The sequence below is a fragment of the Elephas maximus genome, chromosome 3, assembly GCF_024166365.1.
Source record: "Elephas maximus indicus isolate mEleMax1 chromosome 3, mEleMax1 primary haplotype, whole genome shotgun sequence".
NCBI classification, from domain to species: Eukaryota; Metazoa; Chordata; class Mammalia; order Proboscidea; family Elephantidae; genus Elephas; species Elephas maximus.
In genome coordinates, this window is record NC_064821.1 from 23,200,921 (window position 1) to 23,219,006 (window position 18,086).

At 39.7% G+C, this 18,086-nt stretch overlaps 1 protein-coding gene across 1 annotated transcript; it reads right to left on the minus strand.

Moving 5' to 3' along the window:
- Window positions 1-540: 540 nt before the first annotated feature.
- LOC126071091 (olfactory receptor 7D4-like) lies at window positions 541-1,494 on the minus strand. The gene has a single exon (XM_049875379.1). It carries the CDS (start codon window positions 1,492-1,494, stop codon window positions 541-543), a length of 954 nt encoding a protein of 317 aa, XP_049731336.1.
- Window positions 1,495-18,086: the final 16,592 nt, after the last annotated feature.

Genomic DNA, 18,086 nt, shown 5'->3' on the forward strand with positions numbered 1-18,086 from the left:
GAACTCAATGATAGATTGCGAGGTTTGAATCCATTTCTGTCTCACACTCTTCCTCTGAAAGATAGGGTAAATGAGAGTATATATCAAGGAAATGTTGTCATGGTTAAATGGACTCACATGTGAAAAGCAGTAAGCACAGTCCAGAAATGGCAAGCAGTTGGTTATGACTATTGTTTGAATTTAATTTTATTTCTTTCAGGAAAATACACACACATAACCAAATTAAGGCAAAAAGCATCAATATTTGAGAGGTTAACATTTGGGTAAACCATATCAGCACTTGGCATGATAAATGCTGAAAATCTAAGGTTGGCATTTTAAGGAATGGCTATAAGAAAGCTGACCAAAGAACTTTATGGACAGCATATGGGAGAGAACGGCCAAAAGTGATTACTGAGAAAGAAGTTGAGGAAAAATGGTACATAACAAGTAGAAAGGAAAGTCATAGGTGGTTGAGAATACAAGAAATGATGCATGTCTTTTCGGAAAGAAAGAAGAATCGGAATATATGGCTTTAGAGACCACAAAGTCCATTTAGCCCTAGGCAAATGACCATGATGAACAAGAGATTGCTCTAGAGAGGAGCTTTCCCAGGGCTCCCTTCACATCCTTGTTCCTTAGACTGTAGATGAAAGGGTTCAACATGGGTGTGACCACAGTGTATATCACTGAGGCAATAGAGCTCTCCTGGGAAGAATGGGTCACAGCAGAACTCAGGTAGACACCAATGCCTGTCCCATAGAACAAAGAGACGACAGAGACATGAGACCCACAGGTGGAAAACGCCTTATACTTGGCCCGAGGAGAGGACTTTCTCGTTAAGGAGGAGACAATCTGAGAGTAAGAAAAGAGGATCCCTGAGAAGGGAAATACAACCAGCAGAGCAGTCAACACATACAAGAAAATGTTATTGATGAGGGTATCAGAGCAGGCTACTTTGATAACCTGAGCCAGTTCACAGAAGAAATGTGGAATTTCAGTGCCTATACAGAAGTTCATCCGTGTTATTAGTAGAATATGAAGCAGAGCGACCCAGAAAATGATGGCCCAGGATATCAGAACCAACAAGACACAGAGCCGGGGGTTCATGATGACTGTGTATTGCAGGGGGTGACAGATGGCCACAAATCGGTCATAGGCCATAACGGTCAGGAGAAAATTGTCCAGTACAATAAAAGTCACGAAGAAATACATCCGAGTGAGGCACCCCATGTAGGAGATGTCTTTGCTCTGTGTCTGGATGTTGACCAGCATCTTTGGGACCGTGGTGGTGACAAAACAGATGTCAACAAAGGACAGGTTGGAGAGGAAAAAGTACATGGGGGTGTGGAGGTGGGAGTCAGAGATGACGGCCAGGATGATAAACAGGTTCCCAAGCACAGTGACCAGGTACATGAACAGGAAGAGTCCGAAGAAGAGGGGCTGAAGCTCAGGGTCTTCTGAGAAGCCCAGCAGAAGGAATTCTGAAATTTTCGTTTGGTTTTCTGCTTCCATGTATTCAGTGTGTAGGCTGGAGAAAGTAAAAACAATATCCAGTGGACTGCCAACTGGCATATCAGCTAGTCAACACCTTTACAATACCACCTGTATTTTGTAATTGAGTCCTTCCAGTGACAGTGACTCTCAGTCACAAGTAGCCCTTTCCTTTTAAATGTGTATAATTATTCAGACACTGTAATTTAGCAGAAATCTCTCTCTTTTTAGCTTCTGTTCACTGGTTCTAATTCTCCTATTTGATCTATGCACATAAACAGTTCTTTGATATGGCCCTTCTAAGCTAATTTGAAACATGTTACGTGAACTCCCAAGTATGTTCTTTTCCCTGATAATTCCCATACCTCCTTCATTCCAGTAGCTCTATGTTAGTGATTAAAGGCCATCTAGATGAAAATTCATTTCTTAAATGTGACCTGGCATATTCTATTGACGTGACAGTTAACTCTTGGTGACTTTTTTGTTGTTGTTGTTTAAAAATCTGATTATTACCATTACCTTCTTTGTGAGGTTTAGAAATGCCTTCGTGAATAGGAGGATCTCAATTAATAACACCAAATAAATAAATACATAAAACTCATTGTCATCGAATCGATTCTGACTGGTAGTGACCCTACTGGACACAGTAGAACTGCCCCATAGTGTTTCCAAGGCTGTAATCTTTACAGGAGAAGACTGCTATGTCTTTCTCCCATGGAGTAGATGGTGGATTCGAACCACCTATCTTTAGGCTAGCAGCCAAGAGCTTAACCGCTATGCCTCCAAGACTCATTAATTTGTTCCTTTTATGATAATTCCTTTAGCTATATAGTTCTCCCAAGCTACAATATAAAGCTGTGATTACAAAAATGAGTGTTTGAATCATCCTGCCCGGAATAGAATTTTGGCTTTACAGACTTACTACCTATGTGACCATGTGAAAGTTACTTGAACCCTCTTAGCTGCAGATACCTCACTTCTCCAATGAGAGGAGTAAATATTCCCTACATAATGAGATTGATGAGTGAATTAAATGAGATGATGCACGTCATTTTTCCAGTGTGGAGCCTGTGATATATTGTAGGCACTTGGTAATTGTGAGCCTCTCTTTTTGTCATCAAAATAATTCTGTCTTGTATTTATCAGTATTCCTGTTATACTAGGCCATCCATCAAGCACAGATGGAATTATGGTGATTACAAACACAATAGGTCCGTTACCTCATTTGAGTGAAGATCCCTATGGCTCCCTATTTCAGAAACTACCTGCTGGATGAATTCTTCCAAGAAGAGAAAAGGACTATGTGGACTATGTAGATAAGAGGAGGAAATAAGAACTGTGTGGACTATGTAGATAGGAGAAGGAAATAAAAGCACACAAGTATTAACATCAAATACAAGGCATGTGTGCGCTCGCTTGTACATGGTCTTGAGTGTTTGTTGTATTAAAATCACTGGAGTTAATTACAAAGAATATGATGGATAGAATAGATTACAAATATTAAAAACTGCTAGAGTAAATCAAGCCAAAGAAAATTACACACGGACACCCTTTTAGCTCAGTAATGAAGTTTCATTCCTGAGGTTCACCCTTCAGCCAAAGATTAGACAGGCCTATGAAAAAAAAAAAAAAAAAGGGACTAAATGGGCACACCAACCCAGGGGCAAGGACTAGAAGGCAGAAGGGAACAGGAAGGGTGGTAATAGGGAACCCAAGCTCAAGAAGGGAAGAGTGTTGCCGTGTCGTGGGGTTGGCAACCAATGTCACAAGACAATAAGTGTACTGATTGTTTAATGACAAGCCAATTTTTCCTGTAAACTTTCATTGAAAATACTATGAAAAAAGGTAAAATTAAAAGTCAACCTTAAGATTTGAAAATAAGTGTTTATTTTTTACATAAAAGAAAAATAGTATTGCCAATGCATAAAGAGTGGAAGTTAATTAAAAAGAAAAAAAAATCATTGAGGATATATAATTTAGTCTGGGCAGATGAGTAGGAAAGGCTTATCTGAAAGTAGGATTATCTGAGCGGAGAGAGGAAGAATAGGTAATTGTCAGTCAGAGGAAGCAAGGAAAGGACAAGCACAATAGACTGAGAACAGAAGAACGGTTTCCTTGTGGGGCAATGAACTTGGTAATGGAAGGGGTTTGAGAGGCCAGTGAGATGGAGAGCAGAGAATGAGGGCTAAGAAGGACAGAGCTCCTGAGGCCTGCAAATACTGCATCCAACACTGTTGCTTAGTGGGCCTCTTATGTGGGTAATTTTTTTACTTATGAGTCTGAGGTTGTGACTTGGTTTTCCCACCATTGCCTTAACCATATATAGAATGGTGTTTTAAAACCACAGCCAAAGGATAATCTACATTAAAACAATAAAATATTTGTACTAAATTCATGAATAAGCTGAGGCAATCTAATCCCACTTTAGTCATTCTCCTGAACATTTTTTTAATTAACTTTTATTAAGCTTCAAGTGAACATTTACAATTCCAATTAGTCTGTCACATGTAAGTTTACATGCATCTTACTCCCTTCTCCCACTTGCTCTCCCACTATTGAGTCAACCCTTTCAGTCTCTCGTTTCGTGCCAATTTTGCCCTCTTCCCTCTCTCTCTATCTTCCCATCCCCCCTCCAGTCAAGAGTTGCCAACACACTCTCCGGTGTCCACCTGATTTAATTAGCTCACTCTTCATCAGCATCTCTCTCCCATCCACTGACCAGTCCCTTTCATGTCTGATGAGTTGTCTTCGGGGATGGTTCCTGTCCTGTGCCAACAGAAGGTCTGGGGAGCATTGCCGCCGGGATTCCTCTAGTCGCAGTCAGACCATTAAGTAAGGTCTTTTTATGAGAATTTGGTGTCTGTATCTCACTGATCTCCTGCTCCCTCAGGAGTTCTCTGTTGTGCTCACTGACAGGGCAGGCATCGATTGCGGCCGGGCACCAACTAGTTCTTCTGGTCTCAGGATGATGTAGGTCTCTGGTTCATGTGGCCCTTTCTGTCTCTTGGGTTCTTAGTTGTTGTGTGACCTTGGTGTTCTTCATTTTCCTTTGCTCCAGGTGGGTTGAGACCAATTGATGTATCCTAGATGGCTGCTTGTTAGCATTTAGGACCCCAGACGCCACATTTCAAAGTGGGATGCAGAATGTTTTCATAATAGAATTATATTGCCAATTGACTTAGAAGTCCCCTCAAACCATGTTCCCCAGACCCCAGCCCCTGGTCCGCTGACCTTTGAAGCATTCATTTTATCCCGGAAACCTCTTTGCTTTTAGTCCAGTCCAATTGGGCTGACATTCCTTGTATTGAGTGTTGTCATTCCCTTCACCCAAAGCAGTTCTTATCTACTGATTGATCAATAAAAAACCCTCTCCCTCCCTCCCTCCCTCCCCCCCTCGTAACCACAAAAGTATGTGTTCTTCTCAGTTTTTTCTATTTCTCAAAATCTTATAATAGTGGTCTTATACAATATTTATACTTTTGCCTCTGACTCATTTCGCCCAGCATAATGCCTTCCAGATTCCTCCATGTTATGAGATGTTTCAGAGATTCGTCCCTGTTCTTTATCGATGCGTAGTATTCCATTGTGTGAATATACCACAATTTATTTACCCATTCATCCGTTGATGGACACCTTGGTTGCTTCCAGCTTTTTGCTATTGTAAACAGAGCTGCAATAAACATGGGTGTGCATATATCTGTTTGTGTGAAGGCTCTTGTATCTCTAGGGTATATTCCGAGCAGTGGGATTTCTGGGTTGTATGGTAGTTCTATTTCTAACTGTTTAAGATAACGCCAGATGGATTTCCAAAGTGGTTGTACCATCTTACATTCCCACCAGCAGTGTATGAGAGTTCCAATCTCTCCGCAGCCTCTCCAACATTTATTATTTTGTGTTTTTTGGATTAATTCCCGTCTCGTTGGTGTGAGATGGAATCTCATCCTAGTTTTAATTTGCATTTCTCTAATGGCTAATGATCGGGAGCATTTTCTCATGTATCTGTTGGCTGCCTGAATATCTTCTTTAGTGAAATGTGTGTTCGTATCCTTTGCCCACTTCTTGACTGGGTCGTTTGTCTTTTTGTGGTTGAGTTTTGACAGAATCATATAGATTTTAGAGATGAGGTGCTGGTCGGAGATGTCATAGCTGAAAATTCTTTCCCAGTCTGTAGGTGGCCTTTTTACTCTTTTGGTGAAGTCTTTAGATGAGCACAGGTGTTTGATTTTTAGGAGCTCCCAGTTATCTGGTTTCTCTTCATCATTTTTGGTAATGTTTTGTATTCTGTTTATGCCTTGTATTAGGGCTCCTAAGGTTGTCCCTATTTTTTCTACCATGATCTTTATCGTTTTAGTCTTTATGTTTAGGTCTTTGATCCACTCGGAGTTAGTTTTTGTGCATGGTGTGAGGTATGGGTCCTGTTTCATTTTTTTGCAAATGGATATCCAGTTATGCCAGCACCATTTGTTAAAAAGGCTATCTTTTCCCCAGTCAACTGACATTGGGCCTTTGTCAAATATCAGCTGCTCATATGTGGATGGATTTATATCTGGGTTCTCAATTCTGTTACGTTGGTCTATGTGCCTGTTATTGTACCAGCACCAGGTTGTTTTGACTACTGTGGCTGTATAATAGGTTCTGAAATCAGGTAGAGTGAGGCCTCCCACTTTCTTCTTCTTTTTCAGTAATGCTTTACTTATCTGAGGCTTCTCTCCCTTACATATGAAGTTGGTGATTTGTTTCTCCAACACATTAAAAAATGACATTGGAATTTGGATCAGAAGGGCATTCTATCTATAGATGGCTTTTGGTAGAATAGACATTTTTACTATGTTAAATCTTCCTATCCATGAGCAAGGTATGTTTTTCCAGTTAAGTAGGTCCTTTTTGGTTTCTTGTAGTAGTACTTTGTAGTTTTCTTTGTATAAGTCTTTTACATCTTTGGTAAGATTTATTCGTAAGTATTTTATCTTCTTGGTGGCTACTGTGAATGGTATTGATTTGGTTATTTCCTCTTCAGTGTTCTTTTCGTTGATGTAGAGGAATCGAAGTGATTTTTGTATGTTTATCTTATACCCTGAGACTCTGCCAAACTCTTCTATTAGTTTCAGTAGTTTTCTGGAGGATTCCTTAGGGTTTTCTGTGTATAAGATCATGTCATCTGCAAATAGAGATAATTTTACTCCCTCTTTGCCAATCCAGATGCCCTTTATTTCTTTGTCTATCCTAATTGCTCTGGCTAGGACTTCTAGCACAATGTTGAATAAGAGCGGTGATAAAGGGCATCCTTGTCTGGTTCCCGTTCTCAAGGGAAATGCTTTCAGGTTCTCTCCACTTAGAGTGATGCTGGCTGTTGGCTTTGTACAGATGCCCTTTATTATGTTGAGGAATTTTCCTTCAATTCCTATTTTGCTGAGAGTTTTTATCATGAATGGGTGTTGGATTTTGTCAAATGCCTTTTCTGCATCAATTGATAAGATCATGTGGTTTTTGTCTTTTGTTTTATTTATATGGTGGATTACATTAATGGTTTTTCTAATATTAAACCAGCCTTGCATACCTGGTATAAATCCCACATGGTCGTGGTGAATTATTTTTTTGATATGTTGTTGAATTCTATTGGCTAGAATTTTGTTGAGGATTTTTGCATCTATGTTCATGAGGGATATAGGTCTGTAATTTTCTTTTTTTGTGATGTCTTTACCTGGTTTTGGTATCAGGGAAATGGTGGCTTCATAGAATGAGTTAGGTAGTATTCCGTCATTTTCTATGCTTTGAAATACTTTCAGCAGTAGTGGTGTTAACTCTTCTCTGAAAGTTTGGTAGAACTCTGCAGTAAAGCCGTCAGGGCCAGAGGATTTTTTTGTTGGGAGTTTTCTGATTATCGTTTCAATCTCTTTTTTTGTTATGGGTCTATTTAGTTGTTCTACTTCTGATTGTGTTAGTTTAGGTAGGTAGTGTTTTTCCAGGAATTCATCCATTACCTTTAGGTTTGCAAATTTGTTAGTGTACAATTTTTCGTAATAATCTGATAGGATTGTTTTAATTTCAGTTGGGTCTGTTGTGATGTGGCCCATCTTGTTTCTTATTTCTTTCCTGTCCTGTATTTAGTCAGTCTGGCCAATGGTTTATCAATTTTGTTAACTTTTTCGAAGAACCAGCTTTTGGCTTTGTTAATTCTTTCAATTGTTTTTCTGTTCTCTAATTCATTTAGTTCAGCTCTAATTTTTATTATTTGTTTTCTTCTGGTGCCTGATGGATTCTTTTGTTGCTCGCTTTCTATTTGTTCAAGTTGTCGGGACAGTTCTCTGATTTTAGCTCTTCTTTTTGTATGTGTGCATTTATCAATATAAATTGTCCGCTGAGCACTGCTTTTGCTGTGTCCCAGAGGTTTTGATAGGAAGTATTTTCATTCTCATTGCATTCTATGAATATCCTTATTCCCTCCTTAATGTCTTCTATAACCCAGTCTTTTTTCAGGAGTGTATTGTTCAGTTTCCATGTATTTGATTTCTTTTCCGTTATCGATTTCCACTTTTATGGCCTTGTGGTCTGAGAAGATGCTTTGTAATATTTCGATGTTTTGGACTCTGCAAAGGTTTGTTTTATGACCTAATATGTGGTCTATTCTAGAGAATGTTCCATGTGCGCTAGAAAAAAAGTATGCTTTGCAGCGGTTGGGTGGAGAGTTCTGTATAAGTCAATGAGGTCAAGTTGGTTGATTGTTGTAATTAGGTCTTCCGTGTCTCTATTGAGCTTCTTACTGGAAGTCCTGTCCTTCTCCGAAAGTGGTGTGTTGAAGTCTCCTACTATAATTGTGGAGGTGTCTATCTCACTTTTCAGTTCTGTTAAAATTTGATTTATGTATCTTGTAGCCCTGTCATTGGGTGCATAAATATTTAATATGGTTATATCTTCCTGGTCAATTGTCCCTTTTATCATTATGTAGTGTCCTTCTTTATCCTTTGTGGTGGACTTAAGTTTAAGGTCTATTTTGTCAGAAATTAATATTGCTACTCCTCTTCTTTTTTGCTTAATGTTTGCTTGATATATTTTTTCCATCCTTTGAGTTTCAGTTTGTTTGTGTCTCTAAGTCTAAGGTGCGTCTCTTGTAGGCAGCATATAGACGGATTTTGTTTCTTTATCCAGTCTGAGACTCTCTGTCTCTTTATTGGTGCATTTAGTCCATTTACATTCAGCGTAATTATAGATAAGTATGTGTTTAGTGTTGTCATTTTGATGCCTTTTTATGTGTGTTGTAGACAATTTCATTTTTCCACTTACTTTTTTGTGCTGAGACGTTTTTCGTTGTAAATTGTGTGTTCCTCATTTTCATAGTATTAGACTTTATGTTTGCTGAGTCATTACTTTTTTTGGATTTATTTTGAGTTATGGAGTTGTTTTACCTCTTTGTGGTTACCTTAATATTCATCCCTATTTTTCTAAGTAAAAACCTAACTTGTATTGTCCTATACCGCCTTGTATCCCTCTCCATATGGCAGTTCTATGCCTCCTGTATTCAGTCCCTCTGTTTGATTATTGTGATCTTTTACGTATTGACTTCAATGATTCCCTGTTTTGAGCATTTTTTTTTAATTAATCTTAATTTGTTTTTGTGTTTTCCCTATTTGAGTTGATATCAGGATGTTCTGTTCTGTGACTTTGTGTTGTGCTGGTATCTGATATTATTGGTTTTCTGACCAATTTCCTTTAGTATTTCTCGTAGCTTTGGTTTGGTTTTTTGCAAATTCTCTAAGCTTGTGTTTATCTGTAAATATCTTAATTTCGCCTTCGTATTTCAGAGAGAGTTTTGCTGGATATATGATCCTTGGCTGGCAGTTTTTCTCCTTCAGTGCTCTGGATATGTCATCCCATTGCCTTCTTGCCTGCATGGTTTCTGCTGAGTAGTCTGAACTTATTCTTATTGATTCTCCCTTGAAGGAAACCTTTCTTTTCTCCCTGGCTGCTTTTAAAATTTTCTCTTTATCTTTGGTTTTGGTAAGTTTGATGATAATATGTCTTGGTTTTTTTTTTTTTTTTTTGGATCAATCTTAAATGGGGTTCAATGAGCATGTTGAATAGATATCCTTTCGTCTTTCATGATGTCAGGGAAGTTTTCTGTCAGCAGATCTTCAACTATTCTCTCTGTGTTTTCTGTTATCCCTCCCTGTTCTGGGACTCCAAACACACACAAGTTTTCCTTCTTGATATAGTCCCACATGATTCTCAGGGTTTCTTCATTTTTTTAAAAATTCTTTTATCTAATTTTTTTTCCTGCTACGTTGGTGTTAATTCTCTGGTCCTCCAGATTTCCCACTCTGCATTCTAATTGCTCGAGTCTGCTCCTCTGACTTCCTATTGCGTTGTCTAATTCTGTAATTTTATTGTTAATCTTTTGGATTTCTGAATGCTGTCTCTCTATGGATTCTTGTAAGTTATTGATTTTTCCACTATGTTCTTGAATAATCTTTTTTGAGTTCTTCAACTGTTTTATCAGTGTGTTCCTTGGCTTTTTCTGCAGATTGCCTTATTTCATTTCTGAGGTCATCCCTGAATGTCTTGAAGCATTCTGTAAATTAGTTTTTTATATTCTGTATCTGATAATTCCAGGATTGTATCTTCATTTGGGAAAGATTTTGATTCTTTTGTTTGGGGGGTTGTAGAAGCAGTCATGGTCTGCTTCTTTATGCAGTTTGATATCAACTGCTGTCTCCGAGCCATCACTAAGTTATTGTAGTGATTTATTCTATATTTGCTCACTGAGTATTATTTTGTTTTGTGTTCTTTCAATATACGTGGATGGGCTACTAGATTGTGCTGTCTTGATTGTTGTAGCCCTTGACTTACTTATGACCTATTACCAGCTGGTTTGGGCTCTTACCAGATGTATATGCCTGAGTCCATTCACTATTCTTGAGTAGAATCTGATTCTGGATCATCAAGTATGTGATGTACCCTGTCATCTATCCACCTCGAGAAGTAGTGGTGATAGTTGTGTGCACCAGATTCTAGTAGCAGCTGGGGTTCACACTCCGGGGGGGGCAGGATCCTGACAGGCTTCCCCCAAGTGTCAGTGAGGTAGGTGTGTCTCTATTCCTAAAGCACATTGGTGGGTGGGCTCTGCAGCTGTACCTTAGGCCTCCAATGCAAATACCTCTACAGATTGGTAAGTGTCACCCTCCTTAGACCCCTAAGGCAGGAGGCTAGGTGGTCTGGAGGGAGCTTCAGCCCTCAGTTCCCTGTTGTGGGTCAATGAGGGCTCTGTTGAATACACAGAGTTATCAGACCTGGGAAACTTGTCTTTCCAGGAAATCTGCTAAAACAAATGCAGGCAGATCCCAATCAGAAATGCCTTTGCATTATAATAGTCACCTTGTTCCCTGTAGGGATGAAAGCCTGAGACTGTGGATCACATATGCTTGTCTGGAGCTGATTCTGTGTTTTTAGTCCAATTAGGGAAGGAATTTTGGTCCCTGGCTTTTTTTGTGGTTGCTTCTCTCAGGCCGGAACAATGGGTTAGGAAAAGACCAAAAAAAAAAGGGAAAAGAAAAACCACGGAGCAGTTCTCCCTCTGGCTCAGGAAATTCCAATGTTAATGCAGCCGCCTGGGAAGGGGAGGGGAGGGTTCAGAAAAACAGCAGAAAGTAGCACCCCGGCATATAGACAAAGTTACTTATCTTGCTTGGGATGATTATTTTATCTGAGATTCCCGAGGGGCGTGTCACCTATGTGTGCTGGCTGGATAGAGATTGCCCCAGAGGGTCAGGCCCGCAGAAGCCGCAGCCAGTTCCTCCGCTGCCAGTCCAAAGCCCAACGTCAAGGTTCCCTGGCTGGGACGCTGCACTCCCGGCTCCAAAAACAGTCGCTGCCTCCCGGTGACTTCTCCTCCCGCCAGCTGCGTTGCCGTGCCACTCGCGTGGACCGGCTGGGCCCCCCCGTGTCAGTTCAGGGGGCTGGGGCTGCGCCCCGTGTTTGCACCATCACAGGATGTGGTGCTCAGCTCCCCTGTGCCCAATCCAAAGCCCGGCACCAAAGTTCCCCACCTGGGACGCTGCACTCCTGGCTCCAAAACCAGTCGCTGCCTCCTGGCGACTTCTCCTCCTGCCAGCCACTTCGCCGTGCCGCCTGCACAGACCAGCTGGGCCCCCTCCTGGGGTCAGTTCAGGGGGGCAGGGCTGTGCCCCGTGTTTGTGCCGTCACAGGATGTTGTGCTCAGCCCCCCCTGCACCCGGTCCAAAGCCTGGCGCGAAGGTTACCTGACTGGGACGCTGGCTCCAGGCTCCGAAAACAGTCGCTGCTTCCCCGTAGTTGTTCGTTCACGGTCTCTGTCACTCAGGTCAACTCTTTAAATCTGTGTTTGTTGGTCAGGGTTTGTAGATTGTCATGTATGTGATCGATTCACTTGTTTTTCCAAGTCTTTGTTGCAAGAGGGATCCGAGGTAGCGTCTACCTAGTCAGCCATCTTGGTCCCCCCTTCCATCTTCTTTTGATGCTTCCTCTGTTTTAATATTTTCCCAGTAGAGTCCTTCAATATCACAACTGAAGGCTTGAAATTTTTCTTCAGTTCTTTCAGCTTGAGAAATGTCTACAGTGTTTTTCTCTTTTGATTTTCTATCTCCATGTTTTGCACGAATATTTTACTTTGTCTTCTTGAGCCATCCTTTGAAATCTGTTCGGCTCCTTGACTTCATCATTTCTTCTGTTTGCTTTAGCTACTCGGTGTTCATGAGCAAGTTTCAGAGTCTCTTCTGGCATCCATTTCGATCTTTTCTTTCTTTCCTGTCTTTTTAATCACCTCTTGCTTTCTTCACATGATGTGTTTGACAACATTCCACAACTCATCTGGTCTTCGGTCATTAGGGTTCAATGCATCAAATTTATTCTCGAGATGGTCTCTAAATTCAGGTGGGATATATTCAAGGTCATACTTTGGCTCTTGTGGACTTGTTCCAATTTTCTTCAGCTTCAACTTGAACTTGCATATGAGCAATTGGTGGTCTGTTCTGGAGTCTGCCCCAGCCTTATTCTCACTGAGGATATTGATCTTTTGCATCTTCTCTGTCCATGGATGTAGTCGATTTGATTCCTGTGTATCCCATTCAGCCAGGACCATGTGTATGGTTGTCTTTGTTGTTGAAAAAAGGTATTTGCAATGAAGACTTTGTTGGTCTTGCAAAATTCTATCATTCGGTCTCTGGCATCATTTCTATCACCAAGGCCATATTTTCCAACTACAGATCTTTCTTCTTTGTCTCTAACTCAACTCGCATTCCAGTCACCAGTAATTATCAGTGCAAACAGATTGCATGTTTGATTAATTTCAGACTGCAGAAGCAGCTAAAAATCTTCGATTTCTTCATCTTTGACTTCTGGTGTTGGTGTGTAACTTTGACTAATAGTCGTATTAACTGGTCTTCCTTGGAGGCATAAGTACTTCAGGAGAGATCTTGAAATGTTCTTTTTGGTGATGAATGTGATATCATTCCTCTTCAGTTAGTCATTCCAGTCATAGTAGATCATATGATCATCCAGATCAAAATGGACCATACCAATCCATTTCAGCTCACTAATGCCTAGGATATCAATATTTATGTGTTCCATTTCATTTTTTATTTCCAATTTTCCTATTTTCATACCTTATATATTCCATAATCTAATTATTAATAGATATTTGCAGATGTTTCTTCCATTTTGAGTCGTGCCAAGCCAGCAAATAAAGGTCCTGAAAGCTTGACTACATATACATCATTAAGGTCAGCTCTACTTTGAGGAGACAGCTCTTTCCCAGTTGTATTTTGAGTGCCTTCCATCCTGAGGGGCTCATCTTCTGGCACTATACCAGACAATGTTCCGCTGCTATTCATAAGATTTTCACTGGCCAGTTCGTTTCAGAAGTAGACCACTGGGTCCTTCTTCCTAGGCTGTCTTAGCCTGGAAGCTCAGCTGAAACCTGTGCACCATGGATGACCCTGCCGGTAATTGAATACCGATGGCATAGCTTCCAGCATCCTGGCAACACACAAGCCCCCACAGTATGACAAACTGGCAGATGGGTGGGGGAAAGTTCTCCCTTAGTCCTTCTAAACTTAAGAAGTACTACTCTTGGATCTCATAAACTTATACCTTATGAAATAATTACTGGAAGGACTATGATCCTTCCCTACATTGCCTACTGATCCTAACTTAGTACAACTTGAATTAATAAAATATTATCAATCCTTAACTCAGTAGTCTAAGAAATGTCTTCCATAGTTTAAACAGGCATTTGCAAAAAAGAAATCTGACCCTCCTCCATTAATTAATATTAACCAAGGAAAAATGTTTACCTGTATTTTATTGAGTATGCAAAGACATTTGACTGTGTGGAACACGCCAAATTATGGACAACATTGTAAAAAATGGGAATTCCAGAACACTTAATTGTGCTTATGAGGAACTTGTACACAGATCAAGAGACAGTCATTCAAACAGAACAAGGGGATGCTGCGTGGTTTAAAGTCAGGAAAGTTGTGTATCAGGGTTTTATCTTTGCATCATACTTATTCAGTCTGTATGCTGAGGAAATAATCCAAGAAGCTGGACTATATGAAGAAGAACGGGACATCAGGATTGAAGGAAGACTTATTAACAACCTGTGATATGCAGATGACACAACCTTGCTTGCTAAAATCGAAGACTTGAATCACATACTGATGAAAATCAAAGACTACAGGCTTCAGTATGAGTTACACTTCGACATAAAGAAAACAAAATTCCTCACAGCTGGATCAATAAGGAATATCATGATAAATGAAGAAAAGATTGAAGTTGTCAAGGATCCATAATCAACACCCATGGAAAGGGCAGTCAAGTAATCAAATGACACATTGCATTGGGCAAATCTGCTACAAAAGGCCTCTTTAAAGTGTTAAAAAACAAAGACGTCCCCTTGACAACTAAGGCCCACCTGACCAAAGCCATGATGTTTTCAATCATTTCAGATACATTAGAAAGCCGGACAATAAATAAGGAAAACTGAGGAAGAATTGACACCTTTGAATTATGGTGTTGGTGAAGAATTTTGAATATACCGTGAACTGCCAAAACAACTAACAAATCTGCCTTAGAATAAGTACACCCAGAATGCTCCTTAAAGGCAAGGATGGTGAGACTTCATCTCATGTATTTTGGACTTGTTATCAGGAGTGATCAGTTCTTGGAGAAGGACATGATGCTTGGTAAAGTAGAGGGTCAGTGAAAAAGAGGAAAACCTTCAACAAGATGGATTGACACAGTGGCTGCAACAATGGGCTCAAGCATAAAAACAATTGTGAGGATGGCACAGGACCGGCAGTGTTTCATTCTGTTGTACATAAGGTCACTACGAGTCAGAACTGACTGGACAGCACCTAACAACAACAAAATAAAATATTCATATTCAGAGAGCATGTTTACATGCCAATTATCTTCACAGATTTTTTCATTCTTTTGTTTTTCTGTCATCCATCTTCCATGGAGATAAGTGCTTATCCTAATATATAGGCCATCTTTTAAAAGCCTTTTCAAATTAAATTCTAACCATTGGCTACAGTGAACATCAAATTTTGAGAACTATGTTTTTGTTAAATGCAAAAAATCATCACGGATCCCAAATACAACATTAGTGTACAATGCCACCAATGATTAAATGATAATTAACTTTTAAGAAATGCTGTGTTTCCTTTTTTCATTTTATGCAGGATTAATTGTATCAACATTACACAATCTCAGGAAAATATCTGGTGTTGAATTTGCTTTTTTTTATTGTCTCTATCTCTAACAGATTGGTAAAACCAAAAACCAAACCAATCACATTGCCCTCTTGTTGGTTCCAATTTGTGGTAACTCCGTGTGTTACAGAATAGAACTGCTTCATAGGATTCTCTTAGCTGTATTCTTTACAGAAACAGATCACCAGACCTTTCTTCTGCTGTGCCACTGGATAAGTTCGAACTATCAACTTTTAGGTTAGCAGCCAATTTCAAACTGTTTGTGCCACCCAGAGACCCTAATGGCTTTGTAAAAGCTCTTAAATATGTTTCTAATCCTAAACATTAGTGAATAATAGGCCCTCATCAAATACACTTCTTTTAGTTAGAGTTCAAGAATTTAAAAACAGGGAGATTCTAAAGTCAGCCCTTTTATGCCTATTTATGAAGAGCTTTTTCCTGATATGAAGATTGTAGTTCTAATGTCAGCTCCTTGAAGACAACTCAGTTTTTCATTTCTCTTGGCAAGTCCAATATGATCTAATTTGGGAAAACGCAAAGGAAAAATAGCAGAATAATATGACAAACACCTGGATGGTTTGCACATCTGTAAAAATGGATATTAATTGAGCCTATTGAGATATTAGATTAAAAGATACATATAAAGTACTTAGACCAGTGGTTCTCAATCCTGATTTACCTTGTAATTGCTGTGGATCTTTTAAAATATACTGATGACCTGGATACAGCCTTTCAGTTAGCAGCCGTCACTCTCAATCACTGTACCACTAGGGCAGTGGATACAGCCTAGAACCAATCAATTTAAGCTCTCTACCTGTGAATCCCCTCGGCCATCCTAAAGAACAGCCAGGGTTGAGAACCATTGCCTTAGAATATTATCAGTTACTTAGTAAATGCTCCACTAATGTTACTGTCTTTGTTATCTAGTGGTGCAATAACAGAAATACCACAAGTAGGTGGCTTTAACAAACAGAAATTTATTGTTGTTAGGTGCCACAGAGTCAGTTCTGACTCATAGCCACCCTGTGTACAGCAAAATGAAACACTGCCCGGTCCTGCACCATTCTCACAATCATTTTTATGCTTGAGTCTATTATTGCAGCCACTGAGTTGATCCATCTTGTTGAAAATCTTCCTCTTTTTTGCTGACTCTCCACTTTATCAAGCATGACGTCCTTCTTCAGGGACTGGCCTCGCCTGATAACTTGTTCAAAGTATATGAGACAAAGTCTTGCCATCTTTGCCTCTAATGAGTATTCTGGCTGGACTTCTTCCAAGGCAGATGTGTTTGTTCTTCTGGCAGTCCATGGTATATTCAATATTCTTCGCCAACACTGTAATTCAAAGGCATCAATTCTTTTTTGATCTTCCTTATTCATTGTTCAGCTTTCACAAGCATATGAGGCAATTGAAAGCACCATGGCTTCCTCAGGCACACCTTACTCCTTAAAGTGACATTTTTGCTTTTAACGCCTAAAAGAGATCTTTTGCAGCAGATTTGCCCAGTGCAATGGCATGCTTTGGTTTCTTGACTTTAAACCACGCAGTATCCCCTTGTTCTGTTGGAATGACTGCCTCTTAATCTATCTACAGTTCCCTTATGAGCACAATTAAGTGTTCTGGAATTCCTATTATTCACAATATTATCCATAATTTGTTATGATCCACACAGTTGAATGCCTTTGCATAATACTGGTAAGCATCTTTCTGGTCTTTTCTGCTTTCAGCCAGGATCTATCTGACAGCAATGATATCCTTCATTCCATGTCCTCTTCTGAATCCGGCTTGAATTTCTGGCAGTTTCCTGTCGATATACTATTCCAACCAATTTTGACTGATCTTCAGCAAAATTTTACTTGAGTGTGATATTAATGATATTGTTCAATAATCTCCACATTCTGTCAGATCATTTTCCTTTGAATGGGTACAATATGGATCTCTTCTAGTCAGTTGGCTAGTTAGCTGATTCCAAATTTCTTGGCATAAACTCATGAACACTTCCAGGGCTGCAAACATTTGTTGAAATGTCTTAATTGGTATTCTGTCAATTTCTGGAACCTTGTTTTTGCCAATGCCTTAAGTGCAGCTTGGACCTCTTCCTTAAGTACCATGGGTTCTTGACTGTATGCTACCTCTTTAAATAGTAGAACATCAACCCATTCTTTTTGGTGCAGTGATTGTATGTATTCTTTCCACTTTCTTTTGATGGTTTCTGTTTCGTTTAATATTTTCTGCATAGAATTATTCAATATTGAAAGTTGAGGCTAGAGTTTTTTCTTCAGTTCTTTCAGCTTGAGAAATACTGAGCATATTCTTCCCTTTTTTGTTTCCTTATCTCCAGGTTTTTGCACATTTCATTATAATAGTTTACTTTGACTTCTCAAGACACTCTTTGAAATACTCTGTTCAGCTCTTTTACTTCATCATTTCTTCCTTTCACTTCAGCTACTCTGCATTGAAGAGCCTGTTCTTTAGGAGGCTAGAGATAGGAATTCAGAGTGCCAGCTCTAGGGAAGGCTTTTTCTGTCAGCTCTGGAGAAATGTCCTTATCTCTTTGAGCTTCTGCTCCTGGGCAATCTTCATCTGATGTGGGGTCTATCTTCCCCGTCGCTCCTTTTTGATTGCTTGTTTAATCTCTTTTATATCTCTGGAGAAGGATATCATGCTTGGTAAAATAGTGGATCATCAAAAAAGATGAAGACCCTCAACCAGATGGACTGACACAGTGGATGCAACAATGGGCTCAAGTATAACAACGATTGTGAGAATGGTGCAGGACTGGGCAGTGTTTCATTCTGTTGTACATAGGGTCGCTATGAGTCAGAACTGACTGAACAGCACCTAACAACATCAACAATTCTCCTGGAA